This window comes from Engystomops pustulosus, chromosome 4, assembly GCF_040894005.1.
Source record: "Engystomops pustulosus chromosome 4, aEngPut4.maternal, whole genome shotgun sequence".
Lineage (NCBI taxonomy): Eukaryota > Metazoa > Chordata > Amphibia > Anura > Leptodactylidae > Engystomops > Engystomops pustulosus.
In genome coordinates, this window is record NC_092414.1 from 17,929,689 (window position 1) to 17,955,945 (window position 26,257).

The window sequence follows — 26,257 nt, forward strand, 5'->3', positions numbered from 1 at the left end:
TGAACATCAGAAATGGGACCTGATGACCCATTTAAAGGAAAACATAAAGGACAAGTATAGTTTCTCTATAGACGTGCGGCTGTCGGAAAGCATGGAGCTTGAGTCATCCACTGAGAAATGTTTCTGTGCAGCCCTAAAAGATGAAAGTGGTAAAACATGGGCTATGCTTTTTTATACTGTACTGTATAACTTTATACTGTCCAGCTAATTTTTATTTTGGGAACTTCCTCCCTCAAGTTTCCTGTAATGTGACACAAAGTCAAAGACAACACTTGGCTTTTGTCTCTGCATTTACAAGATGATTGTCTTGACTGTTGTGTCCATATCTGGTCTTCTCTGGTCCTTCTACGGTGAGTCTTCTGCATTGTTCTCCAAATTACTTTTTTAAATTTCTTTGATTTTTGGTAGGTGCCTCCACATTACCACCTAATTCTCCATATAGTATGTCCATAATAGTCCAAACAAGATTTTCAATCCAAACCACCCAACATGGGCACTACCTAGGTTTGTCTGGAGCATAGACTCTAACTAGTACTCTACACTATTCATGTAAACCCTCTCAGTATATTCTGAATTAACTTCTTAAGATAATTTTACCCATGAACATGAACCCTTAAAAATGCCCCAATGTTTTGTCCAAAAATGGTGGTAAGGGCAGAGACGATGGGAGGTGTGAGGATACTCCAGGGTTTCTTTCGTTAAAGTCTACCCTTCTTGATGCCATATGTCGATCCTAAATTCATCTGTTGGGATCTAGGATTTCGAAAAAAAGAACCGTGAAAGTTGACCTTTTTAATGTCCCCAAAGTTTGTGATAGTGTCCACTTAAAGATTTCTCATGACTGTGAACTAGAAAGATAACTATAGATGGGTATACCGACCACAGATTCCTCCAGAACAGTATACCCACCACAGATGCCTCCAGAACAGTATACCCACCACAGATGCCTCCAGAACAGTAGCAGGACAGTCCAGCACTGGACTACAAGTAAAATTTCAATGTTGATCACATCGGCTAAGTCAGATGAATAATCTTAATCTTTCTCAGAACTCTCTCATTGCGCAGCAGAAAATGTGACTGGATCAATCAATGGAAAGGTGACCTTGACCTGCAACTATTTTACCGATGAAGGGACTTACCCCCACTGCTGGGGACAAGGCCATTGTACACTGTTTTCTTGTAAACATAAGATTGTTGAGACGTATGGCCACAATGTGACCTGGAGGAGATCTGACAGATACCAGTTACTGGGGGACATCACACAGGGGGACGTGTCCCTGACCATCACTGAGGTCACCAAAGAAGATGAAGGAACCTACTGCTGCCGGGTGGAGATCCCTGGACTATTCAATGATGAGATTAAAGTTGTGACTTTGATGGTCAAAACAGGTTAGTAAATGTTACCTCTCATATTCGCATTATTTTCGAATGCCCACAAGGCCTTCAAAGTTTTGAGGTCATAAACTTAGTGCCTTCAATTTAGTGCATTACCACTATCTATAATGGGGCAGATTTACTTACCCGGTCCATTCGCGATCCAGCGGCGCGTTCTCTGCGGAGGATTTGGGTCTTCCGGCGATTCACTAAGGCAGTTCCTCCGACGTCCAGGTGTCGCTGCTGCACTGAAGTCCGCCGAGGTCCGCCGGAGTTCACGATCCGTTGCTGGGTGCAGGTAAGCGCGTGTCCAGCGACACTTTTTTTTAAAAAATGCCGCGGTTTCTCCGAATCCGTCGGGTTTCTGTTCAGCCACGCCCCCCCTATTTCCGTTGCATGCACGCTGGCGCCGATGCGCCACAATCCGATCGCGTTCGCCAAAAACCCGGGGCAATTCAGGGAAAATCATCGCAAATTGGAAATAACCCAACGTAAAAAACGCCAAAGGGTCTTGGACTAAAATTTAGAAAACTGGTGGGGCATTTTAGTGTGCTCCAAAATCCTTTTATAGGATGGCTAGAGTTAAAAGTCGGTAAACAAGTTGTGACTACTTACCGAGCTTGTCCAATGGAGGGCATAACCTCACATCTGACATACTTCTACTAAGAACCACCTACTTATCTTACATGGTCTTACATCACCATCTTCGGAGGGGTCATCTCCAAAGTTAACGTGACTCCAGTAGCGATGACCTCTTGCCTATCCCACTTATGTAGCCAATTCCAAGGAGTTTTCCCATCGTTAAAAATTGGGGGCACTTGGCATCTCACCTCTTTGCAGGTCTCCCAGTTACATTCCTTGCTGGGTTCTGGGGCTTCTGGTCCACGTTTGACTAGTAAACATTCCTTGTGAACATCATTACTTCAGGTCTGAGAGGGACTGGAAGCCCCACGGACCTGAAGATCGGAGATGAAACCAGTAGACCCACAAACATGTTTTTATTTCTATTTTTCCCCATAAATAACTGTGTTCCTCAATTTATAACTTTTTGAAAACCCCTTCACGCCTGATCATCACGATATTCCATCAAGTATTAAGTAGATACTGGCATCTGCCCAGCTCTGCCCACCACTGATCCCCCCCCCCCCCCACCTACTATAACTTCCTCTTTAGTTCTTAGTTGAAGTTTTATCGAAACTTTTTATATATTTGTTTTTGCCAGATGAAGAAGATTCTAATCTACAAACCGACGCGCCTGTGGTCACCAACTCAACTCAGGTTCTTATATGTTTGGTCACAGTCCAGAAGTTTGTTGATGTTCATCTATCTACAAATAAATGCTAGTCAGCAAATTTAGAGAAGAACTTGTAGTTTTGGTTCCTCTTTCCCAAGCGTTGTCATTTTATAACAAAATTTGCTTGGATTACATCTTCCAGCAATCAGTCGATGATGGTGGCCTAGATGTTAGATAATGTTGGCCACCGACCCTGAATTCCCGAGGAACTGGTCAATCAACTGATATGGAATCTCCAATGGTGGTCAATTTGGTAGAAAGAAGTATCAGCCATGTTGGATTTGGACATGCCCAATACTTTGTTTATGATGAGAGGATACCAGAGGAGCCTTGTAGAGGAATATTATCCTCTTCTTTATAGGAAAACTTGGCCAATGAAGTCTACGTGTACAGGGGGTTAGGTGGCTTTTGGCCCAGAATCTCAATGCGTTCAGTTGAGATGTCACCAGACGGCAGAGTACCATAGAAAAGTATAGCCACCTGGTGACAGCATCTCTACAATGTAAGGTTAGTTAGATGGTGCTGTCTTATTACTGTATTATTTTTGGCCTAATTTTTATAGATTTTTATATGCATTTCTTTTATTCTAGATATTATCTCCAAATTCTGAGCCCCCAAATTGGAAGACCTTTATTCTTTTAGCATCCATTGTATTGGCGGTGAAAGTTCTTGCTACTGTTTTATACTTATGTGAGTAACGAAAAAAAATGTAAATGCATTAACTTAAGTTTTTAAAGGGGAGGAGCATATCTATAATGGTGTAGAGGTAGGAGTCATTCAGTGATGGGAGCGGTGGGATCTGATTTAAGGAACTAGGAAGGAGAAGATCCATATCCTCCGTGTCCATCCCAGAGAGAAAAAACTAGACTGAGAGTGTGAGGCAGTGGTGGATTATAATATAGGCGGTTTGGGTGGTAGCCCTGGGGCCCAAGCCTTCTAGGGGGCCCGTGGCCACCAAAACCGCCCACCAAATTTTATAATGATAACGACCTTCACCCATTAAATACTCGTTCATCTTTCCCTGCTCTAAGTACACAAGAGCCATTTCAGGACCTTTGAAGGTCCCTAAAACCGCAGATTGAAAGCAACAGAAGGGACACATGGGGCCACATTTATCACTTTTGTGCGCCTAAGTGTAGTAGTTGCGCCTAAATTCTGGCGCACTGTTTTGCCAGATTTATCACAAGCTACAACCATCTGTGATAAGTATATTTTCTGCCTCTTATTAATCACTTTACTTTAACACAGTTTAGGCGCAGTTTAGGCGCAGTTTAGGCGCAATGTTAGATTCGGGCACTTACATGTGATCCTGCTACAAGCTCCTCTCTGCTTCTCCCACAGCCCAGAATGAAGATAACACTCACAGCAGCACCCAGGTGTGTGACACCCAGCACCCAGTGACCTCCTCAGCAGGGGCTTCTCCTGGAGGGGCTCCCCCAGTGCTGGTCTCCTGCTGCACCCCTGTAATTCTGCACAATATCCCCCTCAGACACTGTGCAGAATTACATGGGGGACACTTGTCTGTAGTATCTGCAAACTTCTGCAAACTTGTGCAAACTTCTCTTCTCTCTTGCTGTGAGCTCAGCGTTTTGCAGAATATTTTGTAAATAGAAGGTGATGAACTGTAAATAGAGTCTGCAGCTCCTGTCTGCAATGTATCTAATGTATCTATTATATGTTCCAGTGTCTGCAGTGTATCTAATGTATCTATTATATGTTCTAGTGTCTGCAGAGTATCTAATGTATCTATTATATGTTCCAGTGTCTGCAGTGTATCTAATGTATCTATTACATGTTCTAGTGTCTGGCTGAGCTTTGCTGCTAGAAATGAGCTCTTCTGCAAAGGGGCTCAGTGCTTTCTTCTCAGATAACGCCACCTTCGAGCTGGAGTGTTTTTGCGCCAGTTTTTGCGCCTAAATGCAAAAGTCGCACGTGATGAATATCATTAGGCGCAGCAAAACATCTGGAATTGAACGATAGATGAGGGAAAGCTGGTTATTTTAGCTGCGCGGCTAATTTGACGTTTAATCGCAAAACGGGCGCAAAAACGGTGCGCCTAAACGAAAAGGCGCAAAAACAACAGAAAAAACAAGTGATAAATGTGGCCCTAGGAGTTACAAAAACCTGCCATTTTTTTTTTTACTAATTTTTACTTATGTTTTATAGATATTTACAAGAAACGGAATACATCCAGAAGGTAGGTAGCAGAATATTAAAGGTGTCTCTTGTGAAGACAACCACAGTCCTCATGCATATAGATGGGGGGACGGTAATGTCAAAGCCAATCTACCTGTCCAGATGCTGGAGGCGAGAGTCGTGGAGATCAGCTGATCTCTAGTGGGACTTATAGGAGGAGTCTCCATGACCAACTTTTTTTTGTATCACATTAGGTTGATGTTTGCCAAATTCCCAATACTATTATATCTATTTTTATCCTGAATTATCTTTATAGGACCAAACCAAGAGTGATGAATCTAAACGTTCCTATGAATCAGACGGCTGAGAATATATATATTGAGGATTAAGATTCTACATTCTCCAATGTATCTCTTCAACGGTTGGCTCCAGTGCTAGTTTTTGCCCAATTGGGCCCTAAAATTTTTTTAACTAGGACACACGTGATTGCCGATGTTCTCCTGATCAATACGGTGTTTATTTTTTAGAAATCCATCCAACCGTTCAAAAGTTACGACCTCCTGGAGTTTACATGTGATCCTAGGGGGCGGTACACTTGAATTTCCTCGGGGGCGTGTCTCTGTGTGCTGTGTGACAATTAAAACACTTTTTTTATGACAAGGATATATGTGATAATGTATGCGGCCTATCTATGGAGTTATTGTAAATATAAAATACCTAAATATCTATGGAATTATTGTTTCCAATGTCTATCCAGAGGTTGTCTGTGGTATTGCAGTTCAATTCTATGCGTTTAAAGGGGTTGATCTAGGTGCCCCCACTTAAATACATTGGTGGCGCTGTTTGGGGCACTGTTTCCGTAGCCATGTTTTTGTAACCCCTTTAAAAATTCAATTTTACATTTTACATCTTGGCAATAACAAGATGATTGAGCAACAACCTTTTGTGAGATTTTCCATCTGTGTTACATTTATAAGGAATAATACACATACACAAAGCAGCCATAAAGTATCTGCCCCCCTTCATTTGTATATTAAACTTGGGCCAGATCTTGACGTAAAATGGCAACACACACCAAAGAGTTCATTATATGCACTGTGTATTACCCCTGTACTGTAACATCACTGTGTGTATTATCCCTGTACTGTGACATCACTGTGTGTATTATCCCTGTACAGTGACATCACTGTGTGTATTATCTCTGTACTGTGACATCACTGTGTGTATTATCCCTGTACTGTGACATCACTGTGTGTATTATCCCTGTACTGTGACATCACTGTGTGTATTATCCCTGTACTGTGACATCACTGTGTGTATTATCCTGTACTGTGACATCACTGTGTGTATTATCCCTGTACTGTGACATCACTGTGTGTATTATCCCTGTACTGTGACATCACTGTGTGTGTTATCTCTGTACTGTGACATCACTGTGTGTATTATCCCTGTACTGTGACATCACTGTGTGTATTATCCCTGTACTGTGACATCACTGTGTGTATTATCCCTGTACTGTGACATCACTGTGTGTATTATCTCTGTACTGTGACATCACTGTGTGTATTATCTCTATACTGTGACATCACTGTGTGTATTATCCCTGTACTGTGACATCACTGTGTGTATTATCCCTGTACTGTGATATCACTGTGTGTATTATCCCTGTACTGTGACATCACTGTGTGTATTATCCCTGTACTGTGACATCACTGTGTGTATTATCCATGTACTGTGACATCACTGTGTGTATTATCCATGTACTGTGACATCACTGTGTGTATTATCCCTGTACTGTGACATCACTGTGTGTATTATCCCTGTACTGTGACATCACTGTGTGTATTATCCCTGTACTGTGACATCACTGTGTGAATTATCCCTGTACTGTGACATCACTGTGTGTATTATCCCTGTACTGTGACATCACTGTGTGAATTATCCCTGTACTGTGACATCACTGTGTGTATTATCCCTGTACTGTGACATCACTGTGTGTGTTATCCCTGTACTGTGACATCACTGTGTGAATTATCCCTGTACTGTGACATCACTGTGTGTATTATCCCTGTACTGTGACATCACTGTGTGAATTATCCCTGTACTGTGACATCACTGTGTGAATTATCCCTGTACTGTGACATCACTGTGTGAATTATCCCTGTACTGTGACATCACTGTGTGTATTATCCCTGTACTGTGACATCACTGTGTGTGTTATCCCTGTACTGTGACATCACTGTGTGTATTATCCACGTACTGTGACATCACTGTGTGTATTATCCCTGTACTGTGACATCACTGTGTGTATTATCCCTGTTCTGTGACATCACTGTGTGAATTATCCCTGTACTGTGATATCACTGTGTGTATTATCCCTGTACTGTGACATCACTGTGTGAATTATCCCTGTACTGTGACATCACTGTGTGTGTTATCCCTGTACTGTGACATCACTGTGTGTGTTATCCCTGTACTGTGACATCACTGTGTGTATTATCCATGTACTGTGACATCACTGTGTGTATTATCCCTGTACTGTGACATCACTGTGTGTATTATCCCTGTACTGTGACATCACTGTGTGTATTATCTCTGTACTGTGACATCACTGTGTGTATTATCTCTGTACTGTGACATCACTGTGTGTATTATCCCTGTACTGTGACATCACTGTGTGTATTATCTCTGTACTGTGACATCACTGTGTGTATTATCCCTGTACTGTGACATCACTGTGTGTATTATCCCTGTACTGTGACATCACTGTGTGTATTATCCCTGTACTGTGACATCACTGTGTGAATTATCCCTGTACTGTGATATCACTGTGTGTATTATCCCTGTACTGTGACATCACTGTGTGAATTATCCCTGTACTGTGACATCACTGTGTGTATTATCCCTGTACTGTGACATCACTGTGTGTGTTATCCCTGTACTGTGACATCACTGTGTGTATTATCCCTGTACTGTGACATCACTGTGTGTATTATCCCTGTACTGTGACATCACTGTGTGTATTATCCCTGTACTGTGACATCACTGTGTGTATTATCCCTGTACTGTGACATCACTGTGTGTATTATCCCTGTACTGTGACATCACTATGTGTATTATCCCTGTACTGTGACATCACTGTGTGTATTATCCCCTGTACTGTGACATCACTGTGTGTATTATCCCTGTACTGTGACATCACTGTGTGTATTATCCTGTACTGTGACATCACTGTGTGTATTATCCCCTGTACTGTGACATCACTGTGTGTATTATCCTGTACTGTGACATCACTGTGTGTATTATCCCTGTACTGTGACATCACTGTGTGTATTATCCCTGTACTGTGACATCACTGTGTGTATTATCTCTGTACTGTGACATCACTGTGTGTATTATCCTGTACTGTGACATCACTGTGTGTATTATCCTGTACTGTGACATCACTGTGTGTATTATCCCCTGTACTGTGACATCACTGTGTGTATTATCCTGTACTGTGACATCACTGTGTGTATTATCCCTGTACTGTGACATCACTGTGTGTATTATATTATACTTAGACAATGACGGTCAATTCTTTTGTATATTTTTATGGACCATTTATTAAAAAAAGCATTAGTATTGCAGTAAAAAGTAAGTAACATCCAGTATTAGAGGCTCCTGCATTGTCCTATACATTATGGCTGTGTTCACACCTGCATCTTATTCACTTATTTCCTCACAGTATTTCCATATTATCCTGTGGGAGATACCATTATTAGGGGGGTGTTACCTGGGACATCCGCTGCCCCCAATACGAAGGCATCAGTCTAATACGTATTCCCTGGGAGGAAGGAGAAGGCGCAGGGGACAGTCAGATGTCAGAAATTGGCGCAACAAATCAAGTATTGTAATCAATAGCTGTCCATGAAATGCAGGACCTCCACAGCCAAAAGGACTGATTGTAACTGTTTGGACACAAAATCGGAAGTGAAAATATGTTTTTAAACAAAAAAAGAGCTTTGTGCGTGCTGTTAGTAGCAGCAGGACTGTGAAATATTTATATTTCAAATTTGTAGCACTAGGGACATGTTTTTTACTCCGTATACAGTGTCAGGTATTACCCCGGATATCTGTTTATACTCCAGGATTGTAGTTTCTGCCAGTGCACAGAGGACATATCCTCACACTGCTGTGCTCTGTTCTTTCTGCATTAACCTGAAGCTCCACCCTTTGCTTGATGTGACTGCTGTAATATTTGGATAGACACTTGCTACCGAGTTGAGAGGAGGGGCTTCAGAGCAGTTCCATGCAGAGAGCTAAGAGCACAGCAGTGTGAGGACACACCCCTAAATGGTGCAATCCTGGAATATAAATCCATTTTCCACAATCCTGCTGCTACTAATCACACACACAAAGGTCTGGTTACAAATCTCTCCAGACCAGTCTTGGGCTCAATGTGTAATAAGTTGATTGATGTGATTCCTTACAGCCATTGCCCTGGTAATACTGCCCCGTAGTGACAGATGTTTTATGGTTCCGGAGAAATTGGGTGAAATATGGTCAGTGTGGATCCGGATCAGTCCGTGGCGTCAATCATATTTCCTATGTGGTTGATTCCAGCTTTGGTCTCCTCGTCTCTCTTGGGGTCTTTATCTTCAGCCTGTACTTCGGTCACCGATTCTTCGGCATGGGTCACAAGTTCGAGGCTGGGGAGGTTTTAGTATGTGTGTTTAATATGAGAATATGCTTAAAGGGATGTTCCAAAATTCTTCATTGATCACCTGCTTACAGGTCTCCCTCACCACAGGCCTGTGACATCATGACCATTGATCACATGACCTCCTTGAGTTCCAATGAATGGGACTAAGCTGCAATACCAAGTGCAACCACTATACAATGTATGGCACTAAACTTGGTAAGGAATGAGAAGACTGCAGTGTTTTGGATTATCCTGCACTCTATTGATGGGACCTCCAGGGTGACCTCCAGAATTTCCGAAATGATAAGTCCTATATACTATAGGTCAGCTCAGGATGGCTTACTGATAATAGGGGGGGGGGGGCTGCGGGGGTTATGTGGTAAGCGCTTGATCTCTTGGGGTTGGAAAGAGATCAGAGATAGCCAACTACAATAAACAGAGCAATGGCTCTCTTTCATACTGTTGCATCATTTAAATGGAGGGCACAGGACCCCTATTTTTGTGATTGATCGGACCGCTAGAGGTTTGAACTAAATGATCCGGAAACTTATCGCTTACAGCCATTAAAAAAATTGGGGTCAGTGGTACTCACCGTGGATCCAAGCCTAAAAGGTAACGTCCTCTTTTCTGCCCTGAAGGAGGTAAAATAATATTCTTTTTGTTAAAATTGTTTCACTCACATCCCCAAAAAATCAACTTTGTTATCTTACCAGACATACAGCCGCTCATCTCCATGTCATGTGACCCGGGTAATGTCATATAAGGTCTAACATTTGCAAAAATATACTCTTATGTATCTGATCACATGAAATCATAGCAGCCTCCACACAGTATGGGGAGGAGTTGAAGTCTATGGAGACTGCTGTGATTTCATGTGATCAGATACATACATGAGGTAGATGAAAATGTTAGTGAGTAAAGGAGCTTAGATGACATCAGTCTGGTCACATGACATGTAGTACTGAACAGTGAGAAGCAGGTATTTAGTTAGTAGGGCTCTATGGGAACCTGTCACTAGTTGTATATGTGAAAAATGTGGAGACAGGTTCCCTTTAATGGGGCGTTTCAGTCCCAGAATAATTTCCAAACCAATAATAGTACAGTAACGATAGTAGCGATTTTTCTCAACATTACTTCACTGCATTTGTGCACCGCAAATAAAGTTCCTAAAATGTTTTTTTTAATTTATATAACATTTAGTTCCCTTTAAGTCTCTAGAGCACAGGCCTATAGTCTTTTCCAAAATCGGAGATTTCCTCAGTTTAAAATTTTGGAAAACTCTGTTGGAAGAGTCCCGGATGAGTAGATAACATTGCTGATGGGGATTTCCATTGATCAGGAGTGATCGCTGTAGTATCCCTCAATAAGTTCTGTATGTTCCTACAGTGCCACCACATGGCGACATGAAGTATTACCTATTATCTACTGAAATGTATGGACGTGTTGAGTCCTCTATAGAGAGGTGCTCTGTTAACCAATTTTCTTAAATTCTGTCTAATTGATAGACCACCTCCATTAAAGGGGGTGGCCACTTTATCTCAACTTGGCCACCCCATGGAAAATGGAGCTCTTCATATTAATTCAGCTAATTGGTGGGTGTCCTGAGTGTGGTACCTCCACAAATCTGACTCTGATGACTTATCGTCTATGAATAAGCCAGAAATCCCTTTTTTAATAACAGAGTTTAATAAATTTCTACCCAAAAATTTTTTAAAAGCCAAACAAAGCCTTAAAATTTTTGGACCCACCTTTTAGTTGTAGAAGTATGATGCAGATGACGATTAGTGCGATGAGAGATAAGCTGATTGCAATGATTATGGAGCTTTTATCCTGGAGGAGATACATGTATTAGTAGTGGTCTTGGGAGTCCAGGTAGGTACCAGCACTACACAGTACTAGCACTTGATAAAATTGTCGGGTTCTGGTGGTGAAGCAGCCCAATGGTCATGGGTTAGAACCGGGTCTATTTTGTTTTATTTTTCTATGAAGAATCATTATTCATATTAGCTTAAAATATGGGGCTCATCATCATGATTGTTCCTTCATTGATGAGCGACCAGTGTTGGACTGGCCCACCAGAGCATCGGTGAATCCTCCGGTGGGCCCCAGGTTCTAACACTTTATAATAGGCCCCAAAGATCTTCATTTAGAAGTGAATGGAGTAATCACTGGATATTATGATCTATTTGACATAGAACAATTCCGATATAATATATTATGAGATCTTTTTGATGATACATCCTACATGATATAATTTTTTATGATATTTTACGGTTGAAGGGTGGGCCCTCAAGATTGGCCCAACACATGCCAGTCCGACACTGTGAGCAACGGTGCAGTTACAGGTCATCTTTGGGGCATAATATTGCTTCAGAGCTAATACGGGGTCTATTTTGTGGCCAATATCTCCTGGTACTGGCCAAATACTGACCCAACCAGGACCTACTATGGGGTAAATGATAGCATAACAATTGGCTCCATTTAATCAATAATCGTCCGCCCCAAATTTTTACCTTTTTCTGTGGTGCTGTGACGTTTCCTTGAAACAAATCTGAGATTCCTACAAAGAAAAAATGGAAAGATAGTGACATCACCCACAACAATATATTGGACTCTCAACCATCATGACTCCTATGGTCCTCCTAAATTGCAAAAGTCCCTTTGGACAACCAGGTGTGGCTACAACTTCTGCCCCTCCTTTCGGTTCATCGCTGATTATGTCAAGAGTCCTATTGACCACTTATTGTCCATCCAAAGGCTCGGTGATGAACGTCTGGCCAGTAGGGCTCCTCGACTCCTTGGACCCCATGATCTTCTACACTGCTACTCTGTTGAACTCTGAGACGAGAGTTAGTTCATTGCTAAACTCGTTCTTTGGGGGGTCCCCTTGAGATGATAGACCAGCAGAATTCATGGTCCACTGCTGCTACATTCACCCTTGAGATTCACAACCTCCATATTCTTCAGAGGAGTCCATGTGATCCCTTCCCCACCTATTGTCATCCTGGGACCCAACTTTCATGATCAACCAATGGTCCAAGACATCAAATCCCCACCAATCAGACCAGTTACATTCCAAGCCCAAAGTAAGGGAACATAAGGTCATTGGCTGGCATTGTTGGTGGAATTTTTTGTGGAGGTCACCCATAATGAATGGGTCAATTTTTTTAGTGATTTCTTAAAAAAACAAAATTAGATAATTAATGGCAGCAAGACTAGAAGTTATCCCCTTAAAAACGCTACTTCTACTCTTGCGTTGTCCATCTTGCAAAGACTATCTTTACTTATTAATTGTAAAACATTAAGAATAAATTCCAACATTTTTTAAACTTCCTTTCCCCAAAAAAATCTCTCTTCATAGTGTTACCATTATCATCTGGGACAAGATTTTCTGGCCACGGGGAAGGTGAATTGTGTTCCCTGTCTTCAGTCTCTGATTCAGCAGATGTGGTCTCTTCATGCTCAGGAATAAAGATGGGGATGTCTAGAAATGCACAAATACAAAAAAAAATTTTAAGATGATGTCATAGTCAACTTTTTTGTTAAAAAAAATTAATTTCTCAAGATTTTTGACCTCTACTCATTCTAAAAAATTTATAAAAATACCAAAACTAAACCCAAATAAGAAAACTTAAGAATTTAGAAAAATTACTTTTGTGGTGTACAGGTCCTATGCCGATTTATGTGTTCTCATGGTGACAGACTACAAACAGACCATGAGTAGTCTGACCCATGGAAAAAACCTGTTTTACCTTTTGACCTTATTTCTTTCCAACCAACAGTATGTAAAATACAGAAGAGTAACTTCTGACTTTTCCCATTGAAGTGGTCCCGTGGTAGGCGATGGCCAACTTAGGACCAAATTATGCTAATTTGAAGACGTGGGATCCCTTACAAGCCAAGGTCAGGGAGTTCAAAGAATGTAAGGATTTGTGCTCAGGGACAAGATGGGGTCAACACTTCTTTCCAACTTCTTTCCAACCAACAGTATAAAAATGTAAAATAGAGAAGAGTAACTTATGAATTTTCCCATTGAAGTGGTCCCGTGGTAGGCAATGGCCAACTTAGGACCAAATTACGCTAATTTGAAGACGTGGGATTCCTTACAAGCTGAGGATAGGGAGTTCAAAGAATGTAAGGAGTCAGGCTGTAGGATTTGTGGTCAGGGACAAGATTGGGTCAACACTGAGATCAACAGGTCATGGATGAGACATAGAATATCAACCAAAGGTTGAGCCATTTACTGGAGAACCTGGACAGTGTGTAGAGGAGTCTCCACCCTAGGGTAGAAGACAGACCTGCATAGGCGATGGCCAACTTAGGACCAAATTACGCTAATTTGAAGATGTGGGGTCCCGTACAAGCCGAGGACATGGAGTTCAAAGAAGGTTAGGAGTCAGGATGTAGGATTTGTGGTCAGGGACAAGATGGGGTCAACACTGAGATCATCAGGTCATGGATGAGACATAGAATACCAGCCAAAGGTTGAGCCATTTACTGGGGAACCTGGACAGTGTGTAGAGGAGTCTCTACCCTAGTGTAGAAGACAGACCTGCATAACCCCAGCCCTCTAGTACATAGTTAGTAAATATTTCTGTATTACCTGAGCTCCTTGGTGTCAAGACTGTGCTTTCAAAGTGGAGGTCATTTGATGGTGACGTCATGCTCCTTGCAGTTGAAGATGGTGGAGCATCTGTCCTGGTAATTGGTGGTAATGGAGGTGGTGATGTAGTTACAGATGGAGGTGGTTGAGTTGTTACCTCCACAGGGGTAGTTGGTGAAATGGTCCAGGGATAGGTAGGCTCTGGAGTAGTCTCAACAGGTAGTGGTGCTGGAGTTGTCTTCACTGTAGTTGGTGCAGGAGTAGTAGTTTGCACTGTTGTTGTGGGTGCTGAAAAAATTATATCGCATGATTTTAAGAATCTAAACTTATGGTAAAACTGGACTAAGGCTTTATGTCATGGGTCTACTGTTGAGGAACTCAAAGATGTAACCTACTTGATAACAATATAAAAATAAAACAAGGACCAGATGTACTTCTGGTGCTCAGGTTCCTAGGGCTAGACCAGTAGTGAAGATCTCATGATTAATGAAGGACACATTACCACTGAGTCCATAAATTGGCTCAGTGGTCACATGGCATGCCCAATGAATGAGACATCATCATTTCTGGTCTAACAAGAACCAAAGGCTCCAAGGACAGCAGAATAGATAAGTTCTTCAATCTTTAGCCATAACCTGCTGTCTGCTGTCAAGATGTAAAGGGTCCATGAACAGTGTAGAGCTAGGATTGCTTGGACCAAACTGAGGGGGTGATATAGAGCCTTCACCCCTCATCTCCAACATCTTCTTGGTGGTTACCTAAAGATGACCGCCAATGAAAACATTGGTAAGTCACCCAAAGGAAATAACAAGATACAAATAATATAAATTATCAGTCAAAAAAAGTTGATTGTCTTCTTTTTCTGGTAAGAAGATGGAAATTTGGTCTGTTGGTTTTGTCTTTCGAAGACAATCAAGTTGCCACCAATTTCTCTTTCTAGATATGTAAATTATATTGATCAATCAATCAAACTTTTGACATATTTCAGGTACCTCTTTCAACCCTCAGTTGTACGTTGATCTTCTCATCATTGAACCACCCATGATGTTCGATACGGCAGCAGTATGTCCCGGCATCCTCAAGCCTTACTTGAGCGATGGTCAAAGACACAATCCCTTGCCTGAGCCTTTCTTTGAGTTCGTAACGTGAAGATGCTTGAAAAGTGACCTTGTAGCCATCAGTCCAGATCAATTCTTGGGTGCACTTTGAATTCGGGCAACTTCCTCGCCCCCAGCACATGCTGGTAATATCACTGGTCCGTCTAACTCGGTATGAACATGGCAAAGTGATTGGTTGTCCTTCGATTCCTGTTACCGTCCTTTGACATAGTACGGTGACTGCGATAAGGAAGAACATAAAATATGATGATCGCTTGTATTGGTTTATAGTTTACAGTTTTTAAAGACATAGTAGCTTCCAATACATGACGACTATTCCATGTTTGGTCTCCAACCCTTGTATGAGTAAGACTTTGCCTTGGTACTCAACCATAGCTTGTACTATGGTACATAGACCATTTTCCGATGGGACACACCCAAGGCAACATCTATTTACCTGTAGTAGGATGCCCAAAATATCATTCTGGACCTTTGTATGTTGAGCTAATACTAAAATTTTTGAAACTTTTTGGAATTTTCATGCAATGTCATAACGAGATCTATCGGGAGACTAAACTCCTATTGAACCTGATGATACTCAAGCCCATAAATTGGTTTCCTGTTGGGGTATGATCAGTTAATTGTAATATAACAGTCAGTTCCCTGAGATATCAGTTAAAGGGGTATTCTGGGATGTTTTTATTTTACACCAACTCTTAGGAGAGTGGTGGTCCGATTGGCAGTGGTCCGACACCCGTCAACCCAGCATATTATTAGTTTGAAGTGGTCATGGTGCTCTAGTGAGCCCAACATGAAGCCAATTGAAAATCATGGACTATCCCTTGAAGAACTTTTTATGTTTACTATGGGTCACTCTCGAAGAGTGAAGTAACCAACACAAAATGTCACAACAGGATCCTTCCATCAAACGAAAGGCATAATTAATCACATTGATACCAAGAGACAATATCATTATCTAAAAAACAAAATTTAAAAAAACAGGAAATTGGTACAAGCGTCAATGTCTGACGAGATAGCCGAAAGCTGGCTCCATTATGGCTGCCGTATGAAATATGCTACTTCCTGGGATGGACACGGCAGAAGAAGAGAAAGTGTAAATCAGCAAATTCACTTCCTTATGGGTAATATGGAAGTTTCCCAAATCTGGAGAGTAAAAGCAAAAAGACAAAAACTAAAATGCCACAATAGTAACCGCAGCACTTGACCTGAAGAGAATCAGCTCATGTGCTATCAGTTTGGTGGAAGCTTCAAGTTATGGGTCAGGAGGTCAGAGGTTGAGGTCTTGAACTATGCTGATATCATGATATTGGGCGAAATGTGGTGGTGATAGATAAAGGCTAAACAATATAAAATGATGAAAGTTTTTTTAGTGCTTATTGTACTGTAATGCCCTCTACCTGTACTACATGTCCTGTACTGCTCTCTACCTTTACTACATGTCCTGTACTGCTCACTACCTGTACTACATGTACTGTACTGCCCTCTACCTGTACTACATGCCCTGTACTGCCCTCTACCTGTACTACATGTACTGTACTGCCCTCTACCTTTACTACATGTCCTGTACTGCTCACTACCTGTACTACATGTACTGTACTGCCCTCAACCTTTACTACATGTCCTGTACTGCTCACTACCTGTACTACATGTCCTGTACTGCCCTCTGCCTGTACTACATGTACTGTACTGCCCCCTACCTGTACTACATGTACTGTGCTGCCCTCTACCTGTACTACATGTCCTGTACTGCCCTCTACCTTTACTACATGTCCTGTACTGCTCACTACCTGTACTACATGTCCTGTACTGCCCTCTACCTATACTACATGTACTGTGCTGCCCTCTACCTGTACTACATGTCCTGTACTGCCCTCTGCCTGTACTACATGTACTGTACTGCCCTCTACCTGTACTACATGTACTGTACTGCCCTCTACCTGTACTACATGTCCTGTACTGCTCTCTACCTTTACTACATGTCCTGTACTGCTCACTACCTGTACTACATGTACTGTACTGCCCTCTACCTGTACTACATGCCTTGTACTGCCCTCTACCTGTACTACATGTACTGTACTGCCCTCTGCCTGTACTACATGTACTGTACTGCCCTCTACCTGTACTACATGTCCTGTACTGCTCTCTACCTTTACTACATGTCCTGTACTGCTCACTACCTGTACTACATGTCCTGTACTGCCCTCTACCTATACTACATGTACTGTGCTGCCCTCTACCTGTACTGCATGTCCTGTACTGCCCTCTGCCTGTACTACATGTACTGTATTGCCCCCTACCTGTACTACATGTCCTGTACTGCTCTCTACCTGTACTACATGTACTGTGCTGCCCTCTACCTGTACTACATGTCCTGTACTGCCCTCTACCTGTACTACATGTACTGTATTGCCCCCTACCTGTACTACATGTACTGTACTGCCCTCTACCTGTACTACATGTCCTGTACTGCCCTCTACCTGTACTACATGTCCTGTACTGCCGCATACCTGTGCTATATGTCCTGTACTGCCCTCTACCTGTACTACATGTCCTGTACTGCCCTCTACCTGTACTACATGTCCTGTACTGCCCTCTACCTGTACTACATGTACTGTACTGCCCTCTACCTTTACTACATGTCCTGTACTGCCCTCTACCTGTACTACATGTCCTGTACTGCCGCATACCTGTGCTATATGTCCTGTACTGCTCTCTACCTGTACTACATATACTTTACTGCTCTCTACCTGTACTACATGTACTGTACTGCCCCCTACCTGTACTAATGTCCTGTACTGCTCTCTATCTGTACTACATGTCCTGTACTGCCTCCTACCTGTACTACATGTACTGTACTGCCCTCTACCTGTACTATATGTATTGTACTGCCCTCTACCTGTACTACATGTACTGTACTGCTCACTACCTGTACTACATGTCCTGTACTTCCCTCTACCTGTACTACATGTCCTGTACTGCTCCCTACCTGTAATACATGTACTGTACTGCCCTCTACCTGTACTACATGTACTGTACTGCTCTCTACCTGTACTACATGTACTGTACTGCTCACTACCTGTACTACATGTCCTGTACTGCCCTCTACCTGTACTACATGTCCTGTACTGCCCTCTACCTGTACTACATGTATTGTACTGCCCTCTACCTTTACTACATGTCCTGTACTGCTCACTACCTGTACTACATGTACTGTACTGCCCCCTACCTGTACTACATGTACTGTGCTGCCCTCTACCTGTACTACATGTCCTGTACTGCCCTCTACCTTTACTACATGTCCTGTACTGCTCACTACCTGTACTACATGTCCTGTACTGCCCTCTACCTATACTACATGTACTGTGCTGCCCTCTACCTGTACTACATGTCCTGTACTGCCCTCTGCCTGTACTACATGTACTGTACTGCCCCCTACCTGTACTACATGTCCTGTACTGCTCACTACCTGTACTACATGTACTGTGCTGCCCTCTACCTGTACTACATGTCCTGTACTGCCCTCTACCTGTACTACATGTACTGTATTGCCCCCTACCTGTACTACATGTACTGTACTGCCCTCTACCTGTACTACATGTCCTGTACTGCCCTCTACCTGTACTACATGTCCTGTACTGCCGCATACCTGTGCTATATGTCCTGTACTGCCCTCTACCTGTACTACATGTCCTGTACTGCCCTCTACCTGTACTACATGTCCTGTACTGCCCTCTACCTGTACTACATGTACTGTACTGCCCTCTACCTTTACTACATGTCCTGTACTGCCCTCTACCTGTACTACATGTCCTGTACTGCCGCATACCTGTGCTATATGTCCTGTACTGCTCTCTACCTGTACTACATATACTTTACTGCTCTCTACCTGTACTACATGTACTGTACTGCCCCCTACCTGTACTAATGTCCTGTACTGCTCTCTATCTGTACTACATGTCCTGTACTGCCTCCTACCTGTACTACATGTACTGTACTGCCCTCTACCTGTACTATATGTATTGTACTGCCCTCTACCTGTACTACATGTACTGTACTGCTCACTACCTGTACTACATGTCCTGTACTGCCCTCTACCTGTACTACATGTCCTGTACTGCTCCCTACCTGTAATACATGTACTGTACTGCCCTCTACCTGTACTACATGTACTGTACTGCTCTCTACCTGTACTACATGTACTGTACTGCTCACTACCTGTACTACATGTCCTGTACATCCCTCTACCTGTACTACATGTCCTGTACTGCCCTCTACCTGTACTACATGTATTGTACTGCCCTCTACCTGTACTACATGTACTGTACTGCTCTCTACCTGTACTACATGTACTGTACTGCTCACTACCTGTACTACATGTCCTGTACTGCCCTCTACCTGTACTACATGTACTGTACTGCCCTCTACCTGTACTATATGTATTGTACTGCCCTCTACCTGTACTACATGTACTGTACTGCCCTCTACCTGTACTACATGTACTGTACTGCTCACTACCTGTACTACATGTCCTGTACTGCCCTCTACCTGTACTACATGTATTGTACTGCCCTCTACCTGTACTACATGTACTGTACTGCTCTCTACCTGTACTACATGTACTGTACTGCCCCCTACCTGTACTAATGTCCTGTACTGCTCTCTATCTGTACTACATGTCCTGTACTGCCTCCTACCTGTACTACATGTACTGTACTGCCCTCTACCTGTACTATATGTATTGTACTGCCCTCTACCTGTACTACATGTACTGTACTGCCCTCTACCTGTACTACATGTACTGTACTGCTCACTACCTGTACTACATGTCCTGTACTGCCCTCTACCTGTACTACATGTCCTGTACTGCTCCCTACCTGTAATACATGTACTGTACTGCCCTCTACCTGTACTACATGTACTGTACTGCTCACTACCTGTACTACATGTACTGTACTGCCCTCTACCTGTACTACATGTCCTGTACTGCTCTCTACCTGTACTACATGTACTGTACTGCTCACTACCTGTACTACATGTCCTGTACTGCCCTCTACCTGTACTACATGTCCTGTACTGCCCTCTACCTGTACTACATGTATTGTACTGCCCTCTACCTGTACTACATGTACTGTACTGCTCTCTACCTGTACTACATGTACTGTACTGCTCACTACCTGTACTACATGTCCTGTACTGCCCTCTACCTGTACTACATGTCCTGTACTGCCCTCTACCTGTACTACATGTATTGTACTGCCCTCTACCTGTACTACATGTACTGTGCTGCCCTCTACCTGTACTACATGTCCTGTACTGCCCTCTACCTGTACTACATGTATTGTACTGCCCTCTACCTGTACTACATGTCCTGTACTGCCCTCTACCTGTACTACATGTATTGTACTGCCCTCTACCTGTACTACATGTCCTGTACTGCCCCCTACCTGTACTACATGTCCTGTACTGCCCTCTACCTGTACTACATGTCCTGTACTGCCCTCTACCTGTACTACATGTATTGTACTGCCCCCTACCTGTACTATATGTATATGTATCTATCTGTACTATATTTCTACCTCTATATTTCTTCTATACAACATATGGTACAGGATTAACAGAAGGTTAAGCAGAGTCCAGGTACTGGGGAGGTGTTGTATAGTATGAGAAAATTTAATTTTAGGGAAACCAACAAAGGGAAGCATGAGGACACAGAGCCCCCCATGTAGTGTCATGCCCCCTATAGGATTACTGGCCATAGCATCTGGATGGGATGTATAAGGAGGCAGTATTGCTGGGAGATATCTTACTACTTCAGTAAGTCGGTGACAGCTCCCAGAAGTGCTGAAACCTCTCAGAAGATCCTCCAAGGAACTGAGGACCATTCCCCCATTATCATGGCAAGAAGCAAACTCAGCTCTGCTACATCTGTAGAGGAAGCATCTCAGACTACAATACATCTGCATCTCCCAAATTCTAGCACATTAACCTCTTGGCTCCCTGAGGGTCAGCGATGCATTCCAGCTCCTGACTGTGATGAGGATAAGCTGTTACCAGATCCCTCTACACAAATATGAGACCCCCATCACTGCGGCCCCTCAGCCCTACACATTCCTGTATATCCCCTACTGTTATTATGTTTATATCTCCTTCACTACAGTCATCACAAATAACAATACAATCTCATATTTAGAGGTGTCCCCTGATGCATTGCTGCTGCCCACCAGCCGGAGCCTCCTGATAAATCTGTCCGGTGTGGGTTATCTATGTCTTATCTTATCATTATCTATCTATCTATCTATCTATCTCACATCTATCTCAAATCTATCTATCTCATATCTATCTATCTATCTATCTAGGAAAATGAAAAAAGTTTACAGCGGCACTGCACTAAAGATGGGTGCACGCACTAACGGGTCGGCCAGATCCCCCAGTCCATAAGAAAATAGAAAAAATGAGGCTGAAACGTAGCGACTTGGGAATAAAAACCACTTGAATTTTTCCCTCAAAATTGGAGTGCCGCCTATTTTTTCTATTTTCTTATCTATCTATCTATCTCATATCTATCTATCTCACATCTATCTCAAATCTATCTATCAATCAATCTATCAATCTATCTATCTATCTAACTATCTATCTATCTCATATATATCTATCTATCTATCTATCTATCTCATATCTATCTATCTCATATCTATCTATCTATCTATCTATCTATCTCATATCTATCTATCTATCTATCTATCTATCTATCTATCTATCTATCTATCTATCTATCTCATATCTATCTATCTATCTCATATCTATCTATCTCATATCTATCTATCTCATATCTATCTATCTATCTATCTATCTATCTCATATCTATCTATCTATCTCATATCTATCTATCTATCTCATATCTATCTATCTATCTCATATCTATCTATCTATCTATCTCATATCTATCTATCTATCTATCTATCTATCTCATATCTACTCATCTATTTTATATCTATCTGCGTCTTTCCATCTATCAGACATGTTACGGATTCTCTATCTTGCCCACATCTGCATGAAATCCAATGACAATGACGTTTCCACCAACTTATCCAAAAGCAATGGAAAATTTCCATTAAAAAAAATAATAAAAATTTGGAAAAAATGTATCCGCATGGATTCCTGCAGACCGGTCTCCATGACTGCTCCTGCTGTGTGGACCTTGTGGTTTAATACACTTTGAGTTTGCAATCTGAACAACATACCACACGGATTAAGTCAACCAAAAGGTTCTTGGTGCCTCCCACAATCCCCCCTTACAGTGTGTTTTTCTATAAATACTTTGTCATCTAAAAAAAAAAACCCCATACTGATGTAGCAGTGCCAACAATGTTCATGAGTGTATGAGAAATCCAGCTCTGCTACATCAGCCACCGCTTTATTTTCCCTATATCCATCCTCATATAACCAAAGGGATATCTGACGAGACCATAAACCAAACTATGTACAAAGTAGAGATGTAGCAGAGCTGAGTATGTCGTCCACAGCACGTCAATGCAATCTAGGAGTGTCCTTAAACCGGATTAATGAAGTAACTAATGAGACACGACAAATTCAGCCCTGCTACATCTTACATCAATAAGTCCAAATTTAGCAATTTTGATATTGTTCTTTCTTACCCGAGCAGCCGAGTAGGAGGATAGCGATCTCCAGACAACTTGAGCACAGCTTCATCCTGACTGTTGCAGTGTCGGTCACTTCTGCAAGGACTGACAACTCCTGATAGAAAGCACATGTAAGAGGTCACTCCCACATCCAGAACATGTCCTCCTCAGCTACATCCAGCACAGCCGGCACATATGGGGGGCACATATATATGTACATGTATATATGGTGATGAGAGGGGGTGGTAGTTTTCACCGGAGTCGTGCAAGACTAAAGCAACATCATCTGGTACCTCCATGACATCAGCGTTGGCTCAGTATACAGGGTGGGGGTGCGGGAATAAGTTCCTGAGAAAGTCCCGGTGGGGGATGAGATGATGATCACGTCCAATGGGTAAAAAAATATTCAGGTTTTTGCTACATGATCAAATTAAAGGCAAAGTAAATTGTTACAGGATCCCTATTCACAATGATTAGGGTCAGACTAACTGGCTCTTAGTTACCAGCAGAGGATGGCTATTATAAGGTCATGCTGAATTAGTAAAGGCCTTAAAGGGACTGTCAGGGGTTATATCGAATAGAGTTTGGCCAGTGATAGGTAGTATTTTGGTATGCACCACTTCCATAGAGGATGTGAAGGTTGCCTCTAATACATATTAGACTATGTGGATGAAGATTTTACTGGGGCATGGTGACTTTCTCTAATTTAAAGTGAACCTGTCACCAGGAATGTCATTTTTATCTGGTGACAGGTTCCAATAGCCTATGCTACGCTGATTTAAAAAAAAATGCCTGTGTCAGCATTCTAAATAATTTCAGTACTTTATTAAAAGTTTATTTCACATTACCTGGCTCCCTACTAGCAGCGTGTGGTGAGTCCCTGTGTGTATGTGTCTCCTCATGCATTCTTTATGCTCATGACAGGGAGGGGGGAGGGAGCCAGATGAGTGTGGAGGAGACTGTGGAGGCTCTCCACTGGGACTCACCACATGTTGCTGGCAGGGAGCCCCATTGGAGACAAAGATGAATGAACCTACAGGGCACCATGAATGAGGCTTATGATTCTAAAAACAACCACCTTCAATGTTGCACTGACCTACTAGAGGATCCTCCGGTGGGCCAAGACTCAATACCAGACCCCAAGGGACCAGGAAAGGACAAGCCAATCTGGGAATTCATATGATGCAATTTCTAGGGGCTGATGGGTAGTGGGCACCCAGAAAAATTTGATCTGGTGGACCCACACTCTACTATGTTCTTTATATGGTAGGACTAGGCATAGAAGTTAAAGGGATTGTCCACATTCAGCAAATGATTGATATTGTTTGAGTAAGGGAAAAGTTTTACAATTTTCCAATAAACTTTCTGTTTTCTAGATCTCTGCTTGCTGTCTTGCTATAGAAAGCTTCTATGTTTACCTCCAGTGAATAGAGATCTGTCCAGGGTCTTGTGAAGGACATGCGAGGTCATGAACCATTAGGTTCACACGGCTCATATTATAATAACGGCTTAAAACAGATTTCCAATATCCAATGGAAATAAACATAGAAACTTTCCATAGCAAGACAGCAAGCAGAGATCTAGAACACCATGAGGAATTGATACAAAAAGTATATTGGAAAATTGTATTGTATTTTCAATACACAATGTAAAATATTTGCTGAAAATGGACAAGCCCTTTAAGCAGACTCCATCGCCAAACCATATAATATGTGGGGGTCCTATGGTTGGCCACCTATGTGCCATTCTTATAGGTTGAGTGGGAAATGGCTTTGCTTTTCCATAAATAATCGGCAATAATAGTAAAAAAAAAATATAAAATAAAAAACATTGGATTTTTTTTTTACAAAAATACTGTTGAAACAACCCTATATTTGGGGCGCTGGGGGCTGTGCTATATCCTGCTGATGTGACTTCTGTTTACCAGCGTTATCAGCAAAATTCCTGGTCTTGTGATTCTCAGCTAACCCGAAATTAACTTGAGAAAAACAGGAACAGATCCATTCAGTTTTCTAGGGGGCTTTCACATTTGGGCAGCTCTTCAGATTCCGACCTCTGGTCATTATCAGTGATGGAAAAGTAAATGTATTTCCTGTTTATAATATAGCACCAACATATTCCACTGCGCTGTGGTCACATCAGATCTTTACCCCAAAAGGACGTCTCCCCTCACGAGATGGGAGTAAACCAGGGAACCTCATCTTGTCATGGATGAGTTTTCTGCTGTGAGATGGAAGGGGTGCAGCTTAGGGATGGGTCATCCTCGAATGAGCTGACTCATTCACGTGAATGACAAGAGCTGGCTCACCTCAGTGAGCTGATGACTCACTAAACCCCACCCATGAACGGCTCACCACGCCCCCTTTGACCCGATAAAATCGGGTTAAAAGTAGAGTGTTGTGGGGTGACTAACTAGCCTGCGGCTCCCTATTATATATATTTTGTAGGGAACCTTCAGGAGCCCGAAGAGCCAACTTTTCTTAGTGAGCGGAGCCTAATGAGCCAGCTCACTAAGAAGAGCCATCACTAGAACAGCTGAGGGAAGCAGCAATATTAAGCTGGATCACACTGAGCCCTCTGCTGTGAGATGGAGAGGGCATGGAAAAGTGGAAAGAGGGGGCATATCTGGGGCTGGTGAGCTGCAGGACTTGTGGTATAGCTGAGGAAGAAAAGTAGCAGGGCTGTGCTGTCTGCTGTGAGATGGAGGGGGAAGAGCATGGGTGAAAGAGGGGGCATATCTGATGGTGGTGAGCTGCAGGACTTGTGGTTTAGCCGATGAAGGAAAGTAGCAGGACTGTGCCGTGTGCTGTGAGATGGAGGGGGAAGGGCATGGTTGATAGAGGGGGCATATCTGAGGGTGGTGAGCTGCAGGACTTGTGGTTTAGCTAAGGAAGGAAAGTTGCAGGACTGTGCCGTGTGCTGTGAGATGGAGGGGGAAGGGCATGGTTGAAAGAGGGGGCATATCTGAGGGTGGTGAGCTGCAGGACTTGTGGTTTAGCTAAGGAAGGAAAGTAGCAGGGTATGGCTGTGAGATGGAGGGGAAAGGCATGGGTGAAAGAAGGGGCATATCTGAGGGTAATGAGCTGCAGGACTTGTGGTGTAGCTGAGGGAGGTAAGTAGCAGGACTGTGCTGTATCAGATGGAGCTGTCTGCTGTGACATGGAGGGGGAAGGGCATGGCTGCAGGATTAACCGGTTAAGGACCGGTTAAGGACCCGTTTTTTCATTTCCATTTTTTACTCCCCTCCTTCAAAAATCTATAACTTTTTTATGTTTAGACATAAAAAGCTATGTGACGGCTTGTTTTTTTGTGTAACAAATTGCACTTCATACTGATCGCATTGAATATTCCCTGACGTGTACTGGGAAGCGGGAAAAAAATTCCAAATGCAGTGAAAATGGTGAAAAA

The 26,257-nt window shown here is 42.6% G+C and overlaps 2 protein-coding genes across 2 annotated transcripts; one reads left to right on the plus strand and one right to left on the minus strand.

Moving 5' to 3' along the window:
- The first annotated feature begins 256 nt into the window (after positions 1 to 256).
- LOC140128880 (T-cell immunoglobulin and mucin domain-containing protein 4-like) lies at positions 257 to 5,491 on the plus strand. Its single transcript, XM_072150578.1, has 6 exons — positions 257 to 350; positions 1,048 to 1,389; positions 2,597 to 2,652; positions 3,259 to 3,358; positions 4,835 to 4,865; positions 5,121 to 5,491. Exons 1-6 carry the CDS (start codon positions 299 to 301, stop codon positions 5,191 to 5,193), a joined length of 654 nt encoding a protein of 217 aa, XP_072006679.1. The 5' UTR covers positions 257 to 298; the 3' UTR covers positions 5,194 to 5,491.
- Positions 5,492 to 8,397: 2,906 nt separating this feature from the next.
- On the minus strand, positions 8,398 to 23,049 carry LOC140126190 (uncharacterized). Its single transcript, XM_072145376.1, has 8 exons — positions 22,865 to 23,049; positions 15,084 to 15,428; positions 14,092 to 14,379; positions 12,856 to 12,972; positions 12,002 to 12,048; positions 11,237 to 11,318; positions 10,081 to 10,120; positions 8,398 to 9,495 (listed from the first exon to the last, which is right to left on the minus strand). The coding sequence occupies exons 1-8, from the start codon at positions 22,917 to 22,919 to the stop codon at positions 9,366 to 9,368; spliced, it is 1,104 nt and encodes a 367-aa protein (XP_072001477.1). The 5' UTR covers positions 22,920 to 23,049; the 3' UTR covers positions 8,398 to 9,365.
- Between the last annotated feature and the right edge of the window lie 3,208 nt (positions 23,050 to 26,257).